General features: G+C 33.9%; 4 protein-coding genes across 5 annotated transcripts in view; 1 reads left to right on the top strand and 3 right to left on the bottom strand.

The window, feature by feature from the left end:
- Nucleotides 1-1,009: 1,009 nt before the first annotated feature.
- On the bottom strand, nt 1,010-4,576 carry RpIII128 (RNA polymerase III subunit RpIII128). Of its 2 annotated transcripts, none has more exons than XM_065498187.1 (2): nt 1,992-4,562; nt 1,010-1,927 (listed from the first exon to the last, which is right to left on the bottom strand). In XM_065498187.1, the coding sequence occupies exons 1-2, from the start codon at nt 4,542-4,544 to the stop codon at nt 1,076-1,078; spliced, it is 3,405 nt and encodes a 1,134-aa protein (XP_065354259.1). In that variant the 5' UTR covers nt 4,545-4,562; the 3' UTR covers nt 1,010-1,075. The 2 variants fall into 2 exon arrangements, with proteins under 2 accessions (XP_065354259.1, XP_065354260.1); XM_065498188.1 differs by having other exon boundaries at nt 1,601-1,927; nt 1,987-4,576.
- Nucleotides 4,577-6,118: 1,542 nt separating this feature from the next.
- omd (integrator complex subunit 5 omd) lies at nt 6,119-10,060 on the top strand. Its single transcript, XM_065498189.1, has 10 exons — nt 6,119-6,791; nt 6,877-7,206; nt 7,280-7,624; nt 7,717-7,981; nt 8,053-8,425; nt 8,494-8,551; nt 8,628-8,992; nt 9,059-9,338; nt 9,410-9,552; nt 9,630-10,060. The coding sequence occupies exons 1-10, from the start codon at nt 6,230-6,232 to the stop codon at nt 9,936-9,938; spliced, it is 3,030 nt and encodes a 1,009-aa protein (XP_065354261.1). The 5' UTR covers nt 6,119-6,229; the 3' UTR covers nt 9,939-10,060.
- Nucleotides 10,061-10,599: 539 nt separating this feature from the next.
- Nucleotides 10,600-13,245, bottom strand: Lkb1 (Lkb1 kinase). The gene is made up of 5 exons (XM_065498190.1): nt 12,382-13,245; nt 11,997-12,319; nt 11,736-11,930; nt 11,080-11,243; nt 10,600-11,016 (listed from the first exon to the last, which is right to left on the bottom strand). Exons 1-5 carry the CDS (start codon nt 13,114-13,116, stop codon nt 10,790-10,792), a joined length of 1,644 nt encoding a protein of 547 aa, XP_065354262.1. The 5' UTR covers nt 13,117-13,245; the 3' UTR covers nt 10,600-10,789.
- A 3,616-nt stretch (nt 13,246-16,861) lies between these two features.
- Nucleotides 16,862-19,636, bottom strand: part of LOC135948755 (very long chain fatty acid elongase 7-like) — a 28,399-nt gene continuing 25,624 nt past the window's right edge. Inside the window, exon 6 of the mRNA XM_065498191.1 lies at nt 16,862-18,427. Within this exon, the coding sequence (XP_065354263.1) occupies nt 18,110-18,427 (318 nt within the window). The 3' untranslated portion in view covers nt 16,862-18,109. The remainder of the gene's footprint in view (nt 18,428-19,636) is intronic.

Raw genomic sequence — 19,636 nt, forward strand, 5'->3', positions numbered from 1 at the left:
AATAACATTTATTTAGTTGCATTTAGTACAACTTTGACAAGATAAAATTTGTAGTAAGTTTTTCGGCGCACACGCATAAAAAACAACAACTCTGTTTGTTGGTGTTAAGTAATCAAAGTTACACTCGAAAATGTTTGTTAGTTGTTAGTGATTTACAAGTTTAGCTACCGTTACCACAAAGCTACCGTTATACCCCTAAAAAACTCTTTCAGCTCAATTACCGTTATCGTTAAGCATATTTTTAGCCTTTGAAAATTTTATTAATAATTTAATTCACGATGAATTTGTCATTATCGAACTAACAGCAAATACCGAAATAACTGCAATTACCGTTACCGAAATAAACCGTTTTTAATCGGTTTTTTTTTAAATATCTGCTGCAGTATGTGGAAAAATAAATTTGCAATATAATATTAAGAAATTTTGAAGCTGTGAGCACTGGATATGGAAAACTGAGATTTTTAATAGAATTTATAATAATGATATGTGAGAGAAAATATATAATGTGGATTTTGAAATTGTTAGTTTCCAGAAGAACACATGTGCCAATTTATTATTGAAGTTTCTTTAACATTTTCAATAAATTCAGTTATAATTGCAAATACATACATATGTACATATATATTTTTTTTATAATTTTATAAATAAAGGTTATAGTTTTTTTCGAGAAATGAATTCTTAAATGTACTAGGTAAGATTTAAATTAGTCAAAATAATGGGTAATTTCCAAGGTTGGCTACGATACCGTTACCGATATTCTATTAAAAATTTTAATTATAAAAGTATTAATTAATATTATTAAGATTAATTATATTTGTAGTACTTAAATTAGAAACTTCTGAAACTTCCACCTTTACTTGGTGGACATTTTCATAATTCTGTCTTGTATCTTCATTTTGAACAATGTTACTGTATTTACGAACGTACTCATACTTAAATAACACACATGTTACAAGATTTATATAAATGTACTTAATATGACATTTTGGTGGTGGAAAATAAATCAAAGTTTGGCAGTTAAAAAGATGCACTTTTTTATTTATAATTTTTTAACATTACAAAATGATTATCAGTTTTAGTAATTTTGGAGCTTTAGTTTCGGGACAACATTCATACTTGTCAATTCCTGAAAGAGTAATTTGCAAGCGTAAGGCATAGATATTTTCGAAACGTTTGCCGATGATTGACAAAAATGACACCACGAACAATATGCCAAACGACCGCAGGTTTTGCACACGTCCACATCAAACGCATCGGATGAGATCATAAGGCGTTCCATGATCAACATGCTGGCTCCATATGATATCAGACAATCACGCTCCATTTCGCCCAAACGCAAACCACCTTCACGACTTCTTCCCTGTGTGGGCTGTCGTGTCAGTACTGCTTTAGGTCCTCGAGCTCGGGCATGCATTTTGTCCTGCACCATGTGTTTGAGTTTCTGATAGTAAACTGGTCCCGAATAAATGTAAGCCTCAAGACTTTCACCAGTTATGCCGGAGTAAAAATAGTCTTTGCCCATGTAATTGTAGCCATGCTTAAAGAGTTCATCCTGTATATCTTTACACTTTGAGCCACCGAATGCGGTACCATAGTGAAATTTTCCTTCTAACAAACCAGCTTTACCACCTAACAGTTCCAGAGTTTTGCCAACTGTCATACGAGAAGGGAAGCCGTGAGGATTCATAACCATGTCGGGACATATACCGAAATCATTGAACGGCAAATCTTCCTGGTCCACTATGAGACCTGTAACACCTTTTTGACCGTGACGGGAACTGAACTTGTCGCCAATCTCTGGTCGTCTTGTTTGTCGCAATAGAATTTTGATGAGGAAGTCTTCTTCTCCATTGGCAGAAACCATAACTTTTTCAATGTAACTAGGTTCGGGACCCTTATAAGATATTGGAACGGCGGTGTATGATATCTAAGGATATAAATAATGAACGATTACTTTGCCGTAATAACAACTTAAAAATATCTCACCTTACCTGTGATGCTTGTCCACTTTGTTCAATTGGATTAATTGATGTGACAGCCGGCATTTCTTTGTTTATCAGAATTTGCTTGTTGACCACCATTTCTCCAGGTGCCACAATACCATCCGTATCTAAAGCGTCGTGCTTAAATATCACTTTATTTGTTAGGGCATCTTTCATAGGCCCCATAATGCGATCGTAGGTTTGGTTAGCATAACGTTTAACGGTACATTTTGAATTCTTATATATTAGACAACGGCCATAGCCACGATCTATAGATGCCTTGTTCAAAATCAAAGCATCTTCAATATCATAACCGGAATAACTCATGACAGCGACAGTTGCGTTCTGGCCAGCTGGCAACTTGTCGAAACCAGTCAATTCTATAGTCTTCGATTTGACCATCGGCGCTTGCGGATATACCAAATTGTACATCAATGTATCAATTCGATTTTTCTGATTGTATCCGATAACACCCATAGCCTGTTTTCCCATAGCACACTGATAGGTATTTCGGGGACTTTGGTTATGATGTGGATATGGAACTAAACCGGCACATACGCCTAGTAGAGTAAATGGTTCAATTTCCAAGTGTGTTGTAGTGTCTGGGTCTATACCATCTTCATTCCATGCTATAAACGAGTCGTTTTCTTCGTTCACATCAAGATATTCCACTAAGCCATCATGCAAGAAGTCTTCAAACTTTCGTATGCCCCTCTTGAGCTCCTCAATATGGTTCTGCTGAACAGCGGGTATTCCCCTTCGGACAATAATATAAGGTCGACACAAACGACCACCATCGGTATGAATATATATACAACGTTGTGTGTGCGATGTGTGAATTGATACGAATGGACCAAGCCGACCTTTGCGACGCATCATACGGAAAACTTCGACCAGACGCTTGTAGCTTATGGTCAAGCCCAAAATGTTACCATTTATGAAGACAAGAAATACCTTAGCATTATTAATTGCATCTCCTCCCACAAGACGAATATCTTCTACGCCAGCGTTAAAAGCCAGACGAACCACCGGTTCTTCTTCGACTTCCGTAGTTATGTGAGTCATTAAAGCTAGATTTTTCACTAAGCCACATGCTTCGCCCTCAGGTGTATCTGAGGGACAAAGCATGCCCCATTGACTGGGCTGCAGGGAACGTGGGCCAGATACTTTTCTTGTCTTTTCAAATTGTGAGTTAACTCGAGTCATCATACCGAGGGCAGAAATATAGCTTAATCTTGACAAGACCTGTGTCACACCAGCTCTTTCCATTTTGAAACGTTTGATTGTCCAGTTGCCGGAAGAGATGGCTGACTCGAGACCCACTGTGATTTGAGCAGCCCTGATGTGTTTTACAACATCAAATTGTGCCGCTTTGACTTTTGGTATATTTTTGTCTGCAATCATTTTCAGCTCCCAGTTCATACGTTTGAAGAGATCTTCAAACATCAACGAAATAAGCGATCCCGCCAACTCTAGTCGCTTGTTACCATAATAATCTCTGTCATCGACGGCTGAACCATCAAGTTCGGCCGCCATTACACGCCTTATCATGAGAGAAACATAAATGGATTTAATTTGAAAGTTAAAGTTGTCAACTGGAACGTGCGCTAATATCGTAGTAGTCAACAGTTCCCTAGCCTCATCTGCGGGTGTTTTAGAGGCGGCCGTTTGGAAACGTTTTACCATCAATTTGGATCCCATGTACTCCAATGCTCGTTGTTGGGTGAATATCTTTAAATGAAAAGCCTCCAAAAGCGATGGTGCAAAACGGTTCTGAGTTTCGGTACTTGTGCCAATTAACGACATTATTTCTAAATCGGATACTACCCCCATTGCCTTAAATATCACGACGATCGGTATTTCATCAACCATTGAGTTGTGTTTTAGGTAGTATTTGCCATGTTTGCTTAAAACCAAAGTTCGGGATTTCTTTTCGTGTGTGGATGAGGTTACCTGACACTGCACAGTACCATTAAATTCCTCTGTGATCATTTTATTCCACGACAATTGTTCCTGAATTAAAATAACTTTCTCCTGACCACGAACAACAAAATATCCACCCGGGTCTAATGGGCATTCATTTAACTTAGCTAACTCAAATTCTGACTTTCCCGACAAAACACAGTTCGAGGATCGCAACATGACGGGCATTCTTCCAATTAACAAATTATTTCTAACAATTCGTTGTGCTCCGCGAGTGTATTCGATGTCCACTGTTATGGGAGCAGAGTATGTTGTGTCCCGCAGTCGACACTCATGCGGCGTAGTCGGCTTTGTTATATTGAACCCATCTTCAATGTCAGGGGTGCCCACGCGAACGTCCAAATATTTCAAATAAAACATAGGATCAGCATCACTTACAACCATCTCATTTGCCTGCACGATTTTCTTTATATCCACATTGACAAAATGATTAAACGAATCGATGTGTTGCTTCACCAAACCTTTAACCTGCAGAAAAGCTGGCACCAGCTTCCATTTCTCATCCAATGGTTTAATTGCCTTTGCCCAGACCTTGGGATCAGCTTTCCATGATTGTTCTGTGTTTGCATTATCTTCCATTTCAAATGATTTGTTTGTTTTCTAATTTCCACACTATTTAATTTGTTGAAGCAACATTTTCAAATGTGCGAGCGATACTCTACAGTGTATTACAGGGATGGAAAATTCAGTACTATTGAACTTTTTTCAGTCTCTCCGTTGTTAAGCTGCAAAATATTCCAAATAATTGAAATTTATATCTACAAATACTTTAAATGTTCTTTATTACTACTTAGCATTCGTAACATAACTTTTAATCTAAGTTTAAATACATAACATTTTTTTTCATACAATATTAATATTTTTTGGAGCAGGGTAGAAAAGGTATTCCAATTTGCCAATTGTCTAACTTGGGGGTTACACGATCAAGTTTTGCCTTTCAAGTTTTAATACACTCACACTTTTTTACTAATACACTCACACTTTTAAGAATTGAAACGAACTTGCATTCAATTTCACATTCAAGTTGGTGTTCAATTTTTCATTCAAGAAAACAGCTGATTACATTTTTATGTCCAATTTGAACTAAAATTGTTTTCAATTTGCGTGCTGCCTACGTCACCGCTTTCAATTTTTATAAATTTTGACAAACAGTATATGTAAAAGACTATCAAGAAAAACTTGATCGTGTGGCTGCAGTGTAAATTAGTATTCAGTGATATTCTTTGAATTATTACAGATTAGTTATAATAAATGAACTTAAGTCTAATTAAAAATTTACTTTCAAATTACAACAATTTTAAATTGAAATGTAAAACAATTTTATGAAACTCTGCTAAAGTTAATCGCTATATGTTTTCATACAGCAAAAATACAAACAAAATGCAGTTCTGTATAATCTGTTTTTTTGTCATTGCAATAATTCGGTACTTTTGGAGGCTACAAAGTACCCATTTGTGTTGAGTGCAAATGTTATTTTCAATTTCTACATTTTTCCATTCCTGATGTAACATGTGAAACTTTTGTTTTACGAAGCGTTGCCATATTAAATCTTTTGCATATTATACTGGACATGAAATATTAAAAAATAATATAAATACATAAAAAATAGTATGGCAACGCTTGAATCATTTGTTTACATTTTGTTAGTGTTGTCAATAGAGAGTTTAAAAAAATTAAACGGCGTAAAATTATATACATAAATAATTATGCAAATATCTCTTTTTATTTTTAGAATTGAGTCTGATGAGTGTTAGCGATATACATAAGCCATTAATTTATTATTTTATATATTTAATTTTTGCCAGTTTTTAAAGAAGGAAATGATAATAACTTGTCATTAGAAGTTTTTGCAGTATGGTAACTTAATATAAATGTCCAAGGAGAATTCATATAAGGTGGTTGCAGTTCTACAAAACGGCAGTTGGTCTTTCCTTATGCCAAAAACAGAAATGAAATATTAAAAATATGTGTATTAAAACTTAAAAAAACTGTGGATAACTGAATAGGTATAGTTTAAATTATTTATGTAAAAACAAAATAATTTGTTAATAAACATATGAAGATACATATTGAAATAAAAAAATAAGATTTGCCAAACCCATCCAAGCGAATAATAAGTCATCAGATGTTTGACTGACTCCATCTTATATGAATTCGTCTTGTGTATGTCGCTTGAAGCGCAGAGAAATGTAATTTTAACAATTTATGATTTATTTTATTTTTGAGAATACAAAGAAAATTGCAGTTGAAATTGTTATTTTGAAATGCTGAAACAACATATATTAGTTGAACTTAAACAGTTTATACAGTATGTGAGCTCCTATCGAGGTGGAAATCCTAAAACTTTGACGTCAAATGCGCTGGTGCGTACATCGCTGCACTTGTTGGAAGACCTTCCGGCAGCTCGGGAAATAGTTTTTGAATACTTTGCTCTTGTAGCTGAAGTCGGTGTGCAGAGTTATGTGAATACAGCAAATGTAGATCCCCAGACAGGTGTTGGGATACAACCGCCAAAGTTGGGTGCAAGTCAACAGCAGCAGCAACAGTTGGCAGTTTCAATGGAAGATCCTTGTTTCGAAATTATTCAGCTAGCTTTGGAGAACATGGTCAGCAAGGGACCAGGTGCATGGGGCGCGGTCATAGCCTCATGGTGTTTGGATCTAGTTGGTAGTCTGTCGGACAAATATAGCAAACGAATGTCTATTGGTGCTGCCTGTAACTATTGGCTTAATTGCAGTACAATGCGAGGCCTACTGACTTTAATCAGTATATGTTTTCGCAAACTTACAAATGCAGAAGCTGAAACGTGCGTTGAAACACTTTTAGGTAAGTTGTTGTAACTCGGGTCATTCTGGATCATAGATCCAATTGTTTGATTTGTTGTATAATTATGTACATTATTTGATTCCAGGTGCATATCAACGTTATTCGATGACTTTTGATTGGGTCGTGGCACGTTTAGGTGGTTGTTTCCCTTCGAAAATTATATCGCAAATCCTGCAATGCAGCTTAAAACGATTTGCCGACGATTATCGGTGTCATTTCGATTCAGAAATTGGTATTTTGGAATATCTTTGTTTTGCCCACGAACAAGTACTTCGAAATTCGGTTCGAGACCTTTTGCAGGAGTGTCTTCAACCCAAAAAGAATTTAGATGCTTTAATTGTGCCATTTCTGCTGGAGTTTGGTAATTATTCTGATATTTTATTGCAAAATATGGTCAGTGTTTTTCTGGATTTATGTAAGTTTTTTAATCTTTAATTTAATTTATTTTATGACGTTGAGTTTGAGTATACATCATTCACCAATTTCAGACAATGACGAAATGCGAGCAGTTATCATACAAAAAGCTCCACTTTGGATGACAAACAGACTATTTGCAGACATGCAGCCTTCGTTGAATAATATTGTTTTGCGATTAAAATCCCATGGCGCTCAACTACTAATTACGGCATCGAAAATGGCCGACCAAAATGTCTGGTGTCAGGATTTTCTAGAATACTCCTTGCAGGAGTTGGAACAAATTGTGTTGAATGCGAGACTTTGTCCACTTATGGACGACTTGGCTACCGAGGAAACGAAATATATGCTATGGAAGAGTTGCATCAGTACGAATATTTATGAGCAACAGACAGCTGTCCGATTAATATTAATAGTTTGTATGTATATTGGATGGAATTCATTGAAAGGATAAATTTAAATAATAGATAAACTAATAAATAAATTATGTATAACATTTGGTCTCTTGCAGCCACTCAACACTCTCATATCTACTATCAAACTATTTCGGAATTATTGCGTAAATCTTATTCTCATAATCCATCTGGTCTTGGCGCTGTTATAAGATTGATGGGAGGACAATCTGGTGTTGTTGAGTTTCCTGACATTAAGCCGGGGATAAAAATGGTATTGGAAGATGTCTTACTACAGGAACAGTTCAAAAAGTCCCGTTTATCTGCTGCCACAGACTATTCGGAAGCATTTAACACATTTAAGAATCTTAACACATTAACCACGTAAGTTGTGATAGTTGTTTGTTTTTTTATGTTAAATTGTTGGTATCTATAATGAAATTTCAATTCCAAAGTATGCAAAAGAAAAGCAATGTGATGTGTATGAGACAACATCAACTGATGTGGGCTTTAAACGAATGCTTGGCAAAAATTTTACAAATACTAGAGGTTACTCTTACCAAACTAATTTTACGTATGGATGCAATGGCATCCGAACGGATCGACGAGAAGTTTAGAGAAATGCAAAATCAAACTAATAATAACACCATTCTTGCGTATGGTTCATGTAAAAAGCAAAAGTTCGAGTTAAATACCGAACAAAATGGGGAAGAATCACAAGATGTTACTGGCTATGAAACGGACCGTCTAGTTTTAGCTCACGCTATAATTAATCTGCTGAACACTATTGAGGCGGGATCTAAAACAACGGTTTTACGGACAACTGAGGTACGATACTTCATGTTTATGCTTGATGTATTTTTAGATTTATGTCGGTATCTTTTCTATTTTTTCAGGTTTTGAAGTTGGCGGTTTTGAGTGTTAAATATTTCTTTATCAGTTTAACAGAAAAAAGCAAGTATTTATTGTGTGGTAATTTTTTAATATACCCGGTTAAATGTTATTTCTTATTTCAATATAAATTTATTAGCACCTGCACAACGTGCAGAAGCTGTCAATCGTTCATACGAGTTGTTTCAAAGACAATGTCGTGCCCGAAAGGCCTCCCGTTCTGCTTGCTTGAGGGAGTTAATTGAGGGATCATTATTTTATTATGGATATTTATTTGGTCAGTACGAAGAACCTTTACTTGATGAGTTGCAAATACCGGAACATGAGATGGTCTTGTTGCAAAATCAAAAACAAAGTTTGGGCCCAAATGCGAACCGTTCAATTCTACATGCTGGTGTTATAGGCCGAGGTCTTAGACCAGAAAATATGCTAATTGGTGAAGGCTGTCCTCCTGAAATGCAAACTCTATTTCTAAAGGCTTTGAATGTCTGCTGTAGTGATTATGTGCGTATAAATGTAATGTATTTTAAAAACTACATTGCAATCATTCTTTTCTGTTCCCATTTTTAGGATCATCAAATAGTTGTAGAAGCGTATTCAACTATATCGCTTTTGCTAGTGGAAATGGTTTCCACAGATGTCATGTATAACGGTTTACCATTTCCCGACGAAGAATTCACAAAAGTCACAATGGAAAGAGATTTACTAATACGACGTGCTCTCTTAACGTCACCTATATTGTGGGCATTGTTAGGATTCATTGCAACTCATAGACCGGCCCTGTGTTTTTCATCTGTTTTATTAAGAGCTCTCTGTGCCACATCCTTACATCAGTGGAGAGCAAAAAATGGTATTTTCAATTATTTACATACATTTGCTTGCTTGCTTGGTCAATTAATATTTTTACAATAATTTTTGCAGTGAACAAATTCGAAACGATCAATCAGTCGGGTGAACTTTTGCAATGTACTAAAAACCTTTTGAAAATATTGGCAATGGGACAATTGTTACCGCCACCCCTATCGAATTTACACGTTATTATAGAACATTTTGAACCACCAGAGGTAGAATAGCAGAACAGTGAATGAATTATAGAACAAATACATATATATTTTTGATAATTGTTTTTGGTATATTCTAGATTGCCTTGCTATTGAAAGAGTGTGTTTGGAACTATTTGAAAGATCATGTACCGTCTCCGGTTCTATTTCATGTTGACAACAACGGCTTACAGTGGCGCAATGGGCAATTGTGCAAAATACCACCGCAATATGTGGACACTTTACGCAATCTTATGCAAAAGAAATTAACAAAGCTTGGGCAACATTACTATCAAATGTTTATCATGCCAGAAGTCAATTTACAACAATATCCAGCCACTTCATCAGCATTATCAATCAGCGCAACAACACCTGTCGAATCTTTACAAAACATTGAAAATTCATCTTGACAATATCCTTCCGCTATGTTGCACAATAATACCGCATAATTAGGACGACACACACAATATTCCAATATCTGTAAAAAACAAAGGTTCTTCAAAAAACAATACATTTCATTACTATCAATCAAGCAAGTTTATATGTCGCAAATGTTAAACAAACGGTAAGTTACAATTGTTTATTGCAAGATTTGCTTGTTTATGAATGAATAAACAAATATGTATGTATATGCATATTTCAAATGTGATTAAAATGCAATCAACAACAATCAAACAAATATCCAATTGACCCAATAGATTTCTTTACAGAGTAATATGCAAATTTTTAAGGATATACATATTTATTTCAGAATTCTGTAGTAATTTTAAAATTTTTTTGTAACGAATAATTTAAAAAATTTAAATTTATCACTAAAAACTAAGCAACAAAATTAAAAATTTTCAACAACTAAAAATATATAGTACATACATTAGAAAATGTTTCTATAATTGGACACAACTAAATAAATACTAGTAAAAATAATATGTAATAGTAATGATAGTAAGAAAATCTAACACTTTGGGAGGAGATTAGATGATGTTAGTTTTTTGTTATTTTTTTTTTTTTTGAAACTGGAAGGACAACAAACCAAATAGTATTTCTTTCCGTGAATTATAAAGAATCTTAATATGTAATTTGTAAATAATATTCTTTATATGATTCCTTGTTTTATACATAGATATTTTGTTTAATTTGTGGGAGGTTGAATGTTTCTATTTAGAAAAAAAAACAAATAAACAAAAATGTAGTAACTATTAGGTGTTACTAAAAAAAAAGCCTTTGTGTGTTTGGATCTCTGAGTGTGTTTTATAAAATCCTTCTAGGAAGGTCGACAATTTGATAATTTACGCACAGAAATGCACGACGTGAGCTTTTTTGCCCGCCTCTTCAAGGATGATGACTTCTTCTCTTTGGTATGATGGGAAGCTGAATTCGAACATGAAGTATGAAAACCGCTAGAAGAAGCCCCCATCGCTGTAAAAGTATTATGCTGTTGTTGGGCTTTAATTTCGGCAGCTGCTGCTGCCGCCTTTCGTGCTAGTTCCTCTGAAAATCGACAACATAGATATAAAATGTGGTCAGTAAATTCAATATCAAATATAAACTTACGATTTAAATCATGTTCAGTGAAGTAAACTTCTTCTAAATCTCTTTCCGTTTCATAATGATAAGCATCTAGATAAGGCAGTACTGTAGATCGACGATATTTGTCATTTTTCAATGGTGGAATGGGTATCGGTGGTCCTTTCTCCTCAGGAGCAGATATAAACCAGCTAATAATTAAGAAAAAAAAAATAAGTTTCGCGTTTAGACCATGCTAACGGGACGTTCATTTAAGACAAAAAGTATAATTTTCAGACTGATATATGGATATCTATTCTTACAGAAGAAACTACAATCTCAATCAACCAATTTAAATTGCATACAAATTAGTACATAATACTCCTCACTAGGGTATATTTTTTACAGTTTAAGATTGTGATGTATTTGGGTACGATCGTAAATGCAGTAACATTGCATCACTGCAGCATACTACAAGATGGAGTTGAAAGTTATGCATAAAAAATACACCATTGACCACTGATGCAAAAACCTTCTAAAAGGTATAAATAATTTCACAAAATCCAAATTTTTAAACGTTTTGTGAAAACTCAATTATGTACGAGTCCTTGGGCATAAATTGTCATCAATGAAGTTTCAGATGGGGATTTAAAAATTAGAAATTGCCTGCCGTTTTGAATACAATGTTTACATTATTTACTTACGGGTCTTGTCTAATTTGTTGTGTGGTATAACGTTTATCAGGATCTGCTTGTAACATGCCCAATATTAAAACTGCAAGTTTACTATCTAACTTGTACAACCAATCAGGAGCTTCCCATTGTCCTCTGCCAATATTTTCCAACAATCGATAAATGTTATCTCCTTCAAAGGGATAGAGTCCCGTGCAAAGATTATATCTGTAATAGTTAAGAATAGTAATGGAAAATAGTAGCATTCCTTGCTAATTACACATATATACATACAGTGTAACACCACTGCTCCAAATATCAACCTTTGAACCGGAAAATGAATCAAGTCCATTAGCGATCTCCGGTGGCTGAAATGCAGGAGAACCTTGACCTGTGGTACATGTGTCATCTGGCGCAAATAGTTTTAATTGTTCGGCTACTCCGAAATCGGAAATTTTTAGTGTTTCGTCTTGTGTTAGCAGAAGATTTCCCGGCTTAATGTCTTTGTGTATTACACGCATGCCATGCAGATACTCCAGGCCATTTAACAGTTGACGAAAATAACGATGAGCTTGAAATACGGGGATTTTTTTATCGGGGGCACTATCAAGCATCTCCTAAAATGTCCGTAATGAATGATAAATTTACATACATGCTTATGTAAATGATTATTTCTTACCTGTAGCCCTCCCACACAGTATTCCATAATCAAGTACATTTTCTGCTTTTCATCGTTGTACAGAACATCCAATAGCTCGACAACATTCTTGTGCTTCAGCTGTTTAAGGAGTTGTATTTCACGTTGTACGTTTTGCTCACCATTTGGTATGCGTCTTAATTTACGTTTTGTCAGAATTTTCACGGCTCTTCTACAGAGATTTTCGGAATCTAAAACTTCCTTGACTTTACCGTAGGAACCCTCTCCAAGAACATCACCCATTACGTACTTTCCCACCATCTTGATGTTCTTCTTTTTCTGTTGGTATATAATCTCGGCACTGTCCACTCGATTGAACATGTTACCAATGTCCAATGTAGCCAAATCTAAAGTATCAATATTGTCATCGTCCAGCCATGTTACCTGATGGTGATATTGCTGTTGTTCGCTTAGCAGATGATTGCCAGCTTCGTCCCCGCAGACAAATGCTCCACCATAGCCAGCATCCTCACAAACTGCATCAGCTATGTCGGGGTATGTATCCAAATGGAATTTTGTATTTGCCAAAAATAAGGTTGAGTTTTCGCCGCCTGCGGCTTCAGGTTTCCGTTCGTCTGTGTTCTTTTTCTCCACGCCTTTAGAGACTGATGGCGAAGGACTTTGTGTTATTTGTGTGCTACTTGGGCCCTGGTGATTGGCGGGCTGATGAGCCTTTACTTGTACTTCCATGGTCACATGGGCGCTGGTCACAGTCATTTGGATGTGTTCCTCGTTGTATAATTTATCCACTACTCTATACGAATCTTAATTGTTTAACGAAATCATCCACAATCTTTATTTTTCTTAAAATTTCAGAAACTAATTTCTTTTTTCAATCGAGACAATAAATTACATGGATAACCAGCGTAACCAGATCGTTTTAATACTTAAAGGCCACTTAACAAAAAATTAACGAAATCCAGGCGTAAATCGAACAAACAAAAAATAAATCAAAACAACAAACAATTTTGTTTATCTACAATTTTGTGGTATATCTGTGATTTTGTTTTCAATATCTATCAAATTAGTTACAAATTTTTTATTTTTTTAATTAATTATTTTGAAGGGTAGTGAAAAAGGGGATTATAAATGTCTGGCAATACAACATATTCTATCACTAAGAGTTGGCAGCACTTGGTAAAACAGTGGTTTGTGGAAATATTTGTGCATAGATTAGTACAGATATGCAACAAATGACATTGTTATTTTAACGTTCAACAACCACTTTTCAACGGTTGTGGTTTGCAGAGCTAGAGAAAAAAAATAATATTTTCAATAGGAAAGTAGTGTTATTGTCCCTCTTTCCAAACCACAACCCAACGCGAATTCAAACAAGTTGACATAACACACTTATGTAATAAATAAATATTTTGTTAATAAGCATAGAATAGGTAGATATTGAAATATAAAAGCAAGCTTTGGCAGACGCTACATCCAAACAAGCAAATAAAAAGTAATCAGCTGTTTGACTTACACCACCTTGTATGATTTTGCCTTGCCACAACCATTTTATTTTGTTAGTTTTATATTGCCATATTACTGAAACCAGCTGATTCATATCGATTATACACGATCTCGTCGCAAAGTAGGTCTCGGTTGATTAACAACTCGAGCGTCATGTAATTATTTTTTAAGTGCAATCTGGCCCGTTTTAGTTTTTTTGCCTTCGACAATTTTGCATCTCACACTGGCCAACCGCATGTCTTTTAATTTACCATTATCAGTTCCTATATGAAGATATACACGATCTAAGATTTCTGATTTCCTTAAAATTTTGAATATATGATTCTTAAGCTGGCAACGAACAATTTTTTAAAACAACATTTTTTCAAGCGTACCATTTTGTGCGGAAAACACTTGAAAATGTTTCCTAAGTTTTTTGTTTTTTCAAATGCCGTTACGTTTTGTAAAGAGAACACCTCAATATAACAGAATTATGATACTTATGCAAAATATGACATTAATCAGTAATTATAGGGACATTTGCTATGGATAAAAAAATACAGTTCGATTTATAAAAAATCTACTATTAGGTTCGATTGACTTTAAAAATTTTAATTGAAAATCGAAATGATTATTATATTTTCATACATTCATATTAGATTTTCATATGCAGGAATTAAAATTTATATTATGTTTTTACCTTTTAAAAACGGCGGTTTATTTCCTTTAAATAAACCGGATTCATTTAATTGCAAATATAAGCGCCAAGTAGTTTTAAGATTGTTGTTGTTTGTGTTGTAGCAGCAGTGTTTGCTGAGTTGACAGCCCTTGGCCGAGTGAACTCGGGTCATTCCGGTGCGTAGAACCGGCTGTCGTGGGAATGTTTTAAGATTGTAACGACTCTTTATTAAAATTTACAAAACAATTTAAATAGTCACTCTCTTTTAATGCACACTTATATTACACACTTTATAATTTAAAAGAATACAATAGTATTACAGTTGTTGTTAACTCTAACAGCGCTTACGATACAGTGACTCCTCTGCAACTCGCTGTTAGTAATTTATAAGAAAAGGAGCTCGATCTGTGACACTCATATTTCTAGCCAAAAATCGATTTTTATATAAAAACTCAAAATATCTAAATTCGCTAATAACTTGGCCAATAAGCGTTCAATCAAGAAAAAGAGCTCGATCTGTGACACTCATATTTCTAGCCAAAAATCAATTTCTAAATTCGCTAATAACTTGGCCAAAAAGCGTTTAATCAAGAAAAGGAGCTCGATCTGTGATCACTCATTTTTCCTACCAAAAATTCATTTTTTATATAAAAACTAAAAATATCTAAAATCGCTAATAACTTGGCCAAAAAGCGTTCAATCAAGAAAAAGAGCTCGATCTGTGACACTCATATTTCTAGCCAAAAATCGATTTTGATATAAAAACTCAAAATATCTAAATTCGCTAACAACTTGGCCAAAAAGCGTTTAATCAAGGAAATGAGCTCGATCTGTGACACTCATATTTCTAGTCAAAAATCGATTACATATATAAAAACTCAAAATATCTAAATTCGCTAATAACTTGGCCAATAAGCGTTCAATCAAGAAAAAGAGCTCGATCTGTGACACTCATATTTCTAGCCAAAAATCGATTTTTATATAAAAACTCAAAATATCTAAATTCGCTAATAACTTGGCCAAAAAGCGTTTACTCAAGGAAAGGAGCTCGATCTGTGACACTCATATTTCAAGCCAAAAATCGATTTTTATATAAAAACTCAAAATATCTAAATTCGCTAATAACTTGGCCAATAAGCGTTCAATCAAGAAAAAGAGCTCGATCTGTGACACTCATATTTCTAGCCAAAAATCAATTTTTATATAAAAACTCAAAATATCTAAATTCGCTAATAACTTGGCCAAAAAGCGTTTAATCAAGGAAAGGAGCTCGATCTGTGACACTCATATTTCTAGCCAAAAATCGATTACTTATACAAAAACTCAAAATATCTAAATTCGCTAATATCTTGGCCAATAAGCGTTTAATCAAGGGAAGGAGCTCGATCTGTGATCACTAATTTTTCCGACCAAAAATCCATTTTTTATATAAAAACTCAAAATATCTAAAATCGCTAATAACTTGGCCAAAAAGCGTTCAATCAAGAAAAAGAGCTCGATCTGTGACACTCATATTTCTAGCCAAAAATCGATTTTGATATAAAAACTCAAAATATCTAAATTCGCTAACGACTTGGCCAAAAAGCGTTTAATCAAGGAAAGGAGCTCGATCTGTGACACTCATATTTCTAGCCAAAAATCGATTACTTATATAAAAACTCAAAATATCTAAATTCGCTAATATCTTGGCCAATAAGCGTTTAATCAAGAAAAGGAGCTCGATCTGTGATCACTCATTTTTCCGACCAAAATTCGATTACTTATATAAAAACTCGATTACTTATTGCAAGACTTAGGTTTTTGACAACAAACTTAGGTTCTTTGTATCTCAGTAGCGCTTCTATGTATATTTTATTCTATGTTTTTTTTTTGTTTTTAACTATTTTTAACCTTTTCAAACCGCTTCTCACAAATTCACAAATCGAACACATTTTTTTAACATGGACAGGACAACGTCTGTCGGGTCAGCTAGTTTGAAATAACTAATCCATAACTAATCCACAAGTGATTTAATTGAAAAGACAAACCCCTTATTACTATTCCGATTGATTCTGTTTTTGCTTCTTGAGATTCAGTTCAATTTCAAAAATTCACAAAAGTTTTAATTATTCTATGTTTTTAGTTTCAAATTGGAAAAGTTTTACATAAGAAATCTCAGAATTTTTAGTTTGGTAATGAAATTGATTTACAAAATTAAATCGGCAATATCATGGACTACAAAAAGTTACCTATTGGTTATCGCAAAAAGGGTAATATTTTCGTAATCCTTAAAAAACATTCATATTAAAGTTAAATTTCCGAGGAGTACATACACAATGTTTGTCGGTCAATAATACAAAATTTTGTTTAAATTTTCGATTTTTATTTTTATTAAAAAATAGTTCATTAAAAAAGATTAAACTAAAAATAGTATAATTTTACACCAAAGTATGTATCTATCTATTTATTATATAACTATTAACATAATTGTTTATAACTAACCACTATTCTAAAATTAATTAATAAAAAAAATTAACTTTCACACATCCATATACATGCATACATACATATGTATGTACTTCATGTATATATTATATGTATGTATGTATGGATATGTACGCATGTAAGTATATAGTACTTTGTATTTGCGATTAAGACTAGTTTAAGTTTAAGAGAACAATTAATTTACACTTGGAAATTAAAAAATCCTTACTCAGTTATACATTCCTAGTTTTCGTTTTAGCAGACAATTTCAACGAACGTACAATTGTCATTTCATATTCATGACCTTTAATTTAAAGGTCAATCATATTCATAGTCAATTGACAGTTGACAGTTGTGTCTGATGAAACGACATTAGATTAGATTGCTAACATCTGTGTGTGTTTGGTTTTTTCTTTCTTTGTAAGTGAAAACTTATAGACAGATTGTCCATTCATTCATTCATACATTAGAACTTAATAATAAAACTTTACAATATACATACATACTACATACTACTAATTATTTACACTTAAAGGCATTAAAGGCATAAAAAACATACTTAAATACTTTGAATATGACTTTACTTGTAGCATTTCATGTACATATCTACATATGTATATATACATACAAAAAGGATCTTCAAAAACGACCCCCAATATAGAATAAGATTAATTTAGATAACAAGGTATCTTTAAGTCTTATTATGTACATACTAAGTAGTATATACACATATGTATGTAGTACATATACATACATACATATATAGTACATTGTTAAAATGGCTATTTTAATTATACATAATATACTTATTTATCTACATACATACATATGTACATAAATCTAATACATATTCGTTTGTTTCCATGTGTTTTTATGTACATATGTATATGGATACATATGTAGTACTTACTATATATACAACAAAAACACACATACACATTTGTATATAGGTTTGTTATATATGTACATATGTAAATAAATATATAGGTATATAGTGTGTCTATATACATATAGATTTACATACATTTACGCACATGTACATGGATGTATGTATGTATGTAGATACTACATGCATTTAGCATATTTCAGTTAACAGGTCTGGCTAAATGATGATTTTTAACGTCATTAGTTCATCTTCTTTTCACTTAAAAGTGGCAACACATCTTGACTGTTGTTGTTGTTGTTGTTCATTTCGAACGCCTTCTGTCTCTGCTTTTGTTGCAATTCAGCTGCACATGTCCTTACTGAATTGGACGATGGAGTAGTCGCTGCTATTGTCTTTTGATCCTTGCCCTTCTTGTAGGCCTGTACGTAAAAGTTCATGAACAAACAGAAGAAGATCGAAGAATTGAGCAACAACAAAGTTGAAATGAATCTTGAGAATTGACATTGTTGACTGAATAAGGCGCGTACTGTGTGGACGATGCAAAGAACAAATTGGGCCTGTAAATAAAAAGCAATTATGATTAAACTAAATAACTAAAGGTAATACTTATTATAAGGAGTGAGATCGAAAAATTCTTAACATACATATATGTTTATAAAAAAGAAACCACTAAACTTACAGCTTTAATTTTTTTTTTATTTGATTGAAATTATTATTACAATTTACAAAAAAAATTATTTTTATAGTTTTAATCACTAGTGATGAAATTTTGAACCTTTTTCGGAAACCCTTCCATTAACGTTTTTATAGTGCTTTCTGTCACTTTGCTCGAACATGTAGTCCATCTCCGTTTAAAATCTACCACACTTTTGGACACCTTTTTTGTACTCTTCAATTCTCTTTTAACAAGAGCCCAATATCTCTCCACTGGCCTTAGCTCCGGGCAGTTTGGAGGATTTGCCTCTCTTGGTACAAATACCACATTATTGTTCTTGTACCACTCAAGGGCTTGTTTGCCATAGTGACAGGATGCCAAGTCAGGCCAAAAATAAGTGGACACATTATGAAGTCTTATGAATGGAAGCAGCCTTTTTTGTAAACATTCCTTGATGTAAATTTCGGTATTTATAGAGCCCGTTGTAACAAATGAGTGGCTTCTTTTGCCGCAACTGCATATTGCTTGCCATACCAAGAACTTTCTGGGAAATTTTGTCTGCTTTTGGGTCCTAAACTTTTCTTCAACATTCCCTCGAGCATCAGCAACATAAAATTTTTGACCTGGAAGTTGCGAAAAATCTGCCAGAACATACGTTTCGTCATCCATTATGCAGCAAGAATATTTTTTTATAAAACTTGACTTCAATTTCCGTGCTCTGTTTTTGGCCTCTAAATTTTTAGTAGCGTTCCTGTCAGGAACTTTTTGAGCCTTGTATGTTTTTAAACCTGCATTAGCTTTAACTTTTCGTACCAAATAGTCCGAGCACTGAGCTAACCGGGCTGCTTTCCTACCGGATGTGTTGGGAGCTCTTTTGAAAATGCGTTCTATTTTTTTGGCTTTAGAAACATCATGTGGACCATTCCTTCTACCTGAACCAGGTTTTCTATCAACTGACAAGTTCTCCCGGTACTGTTTAATAACATTGGAAACAGTTTGACGGCAGACCTTTGTATGCTTGGCCAACTTTTTGTAAGACCAAGTTGGGTTTTGTTGAAAATATTTAATAATTTCAGTACGCACTTTTTTCTGGTCACTCATTTTAATCAGA

Source organism: Calliphora vicina, chromosome 1 (genome assembly GCF_958450345.1).
Source record: "Calliphora vicina chromosome 1, idCalVici1.1, whole genome shotgun sequence".
Classification (NCBI taxonomy): domain Eukaryota; kingdom Metazoa; phylum Arthropoda; class Insecta; order Diptera; family Calliphoridae; genus Calliphora; species Calliphora vicina.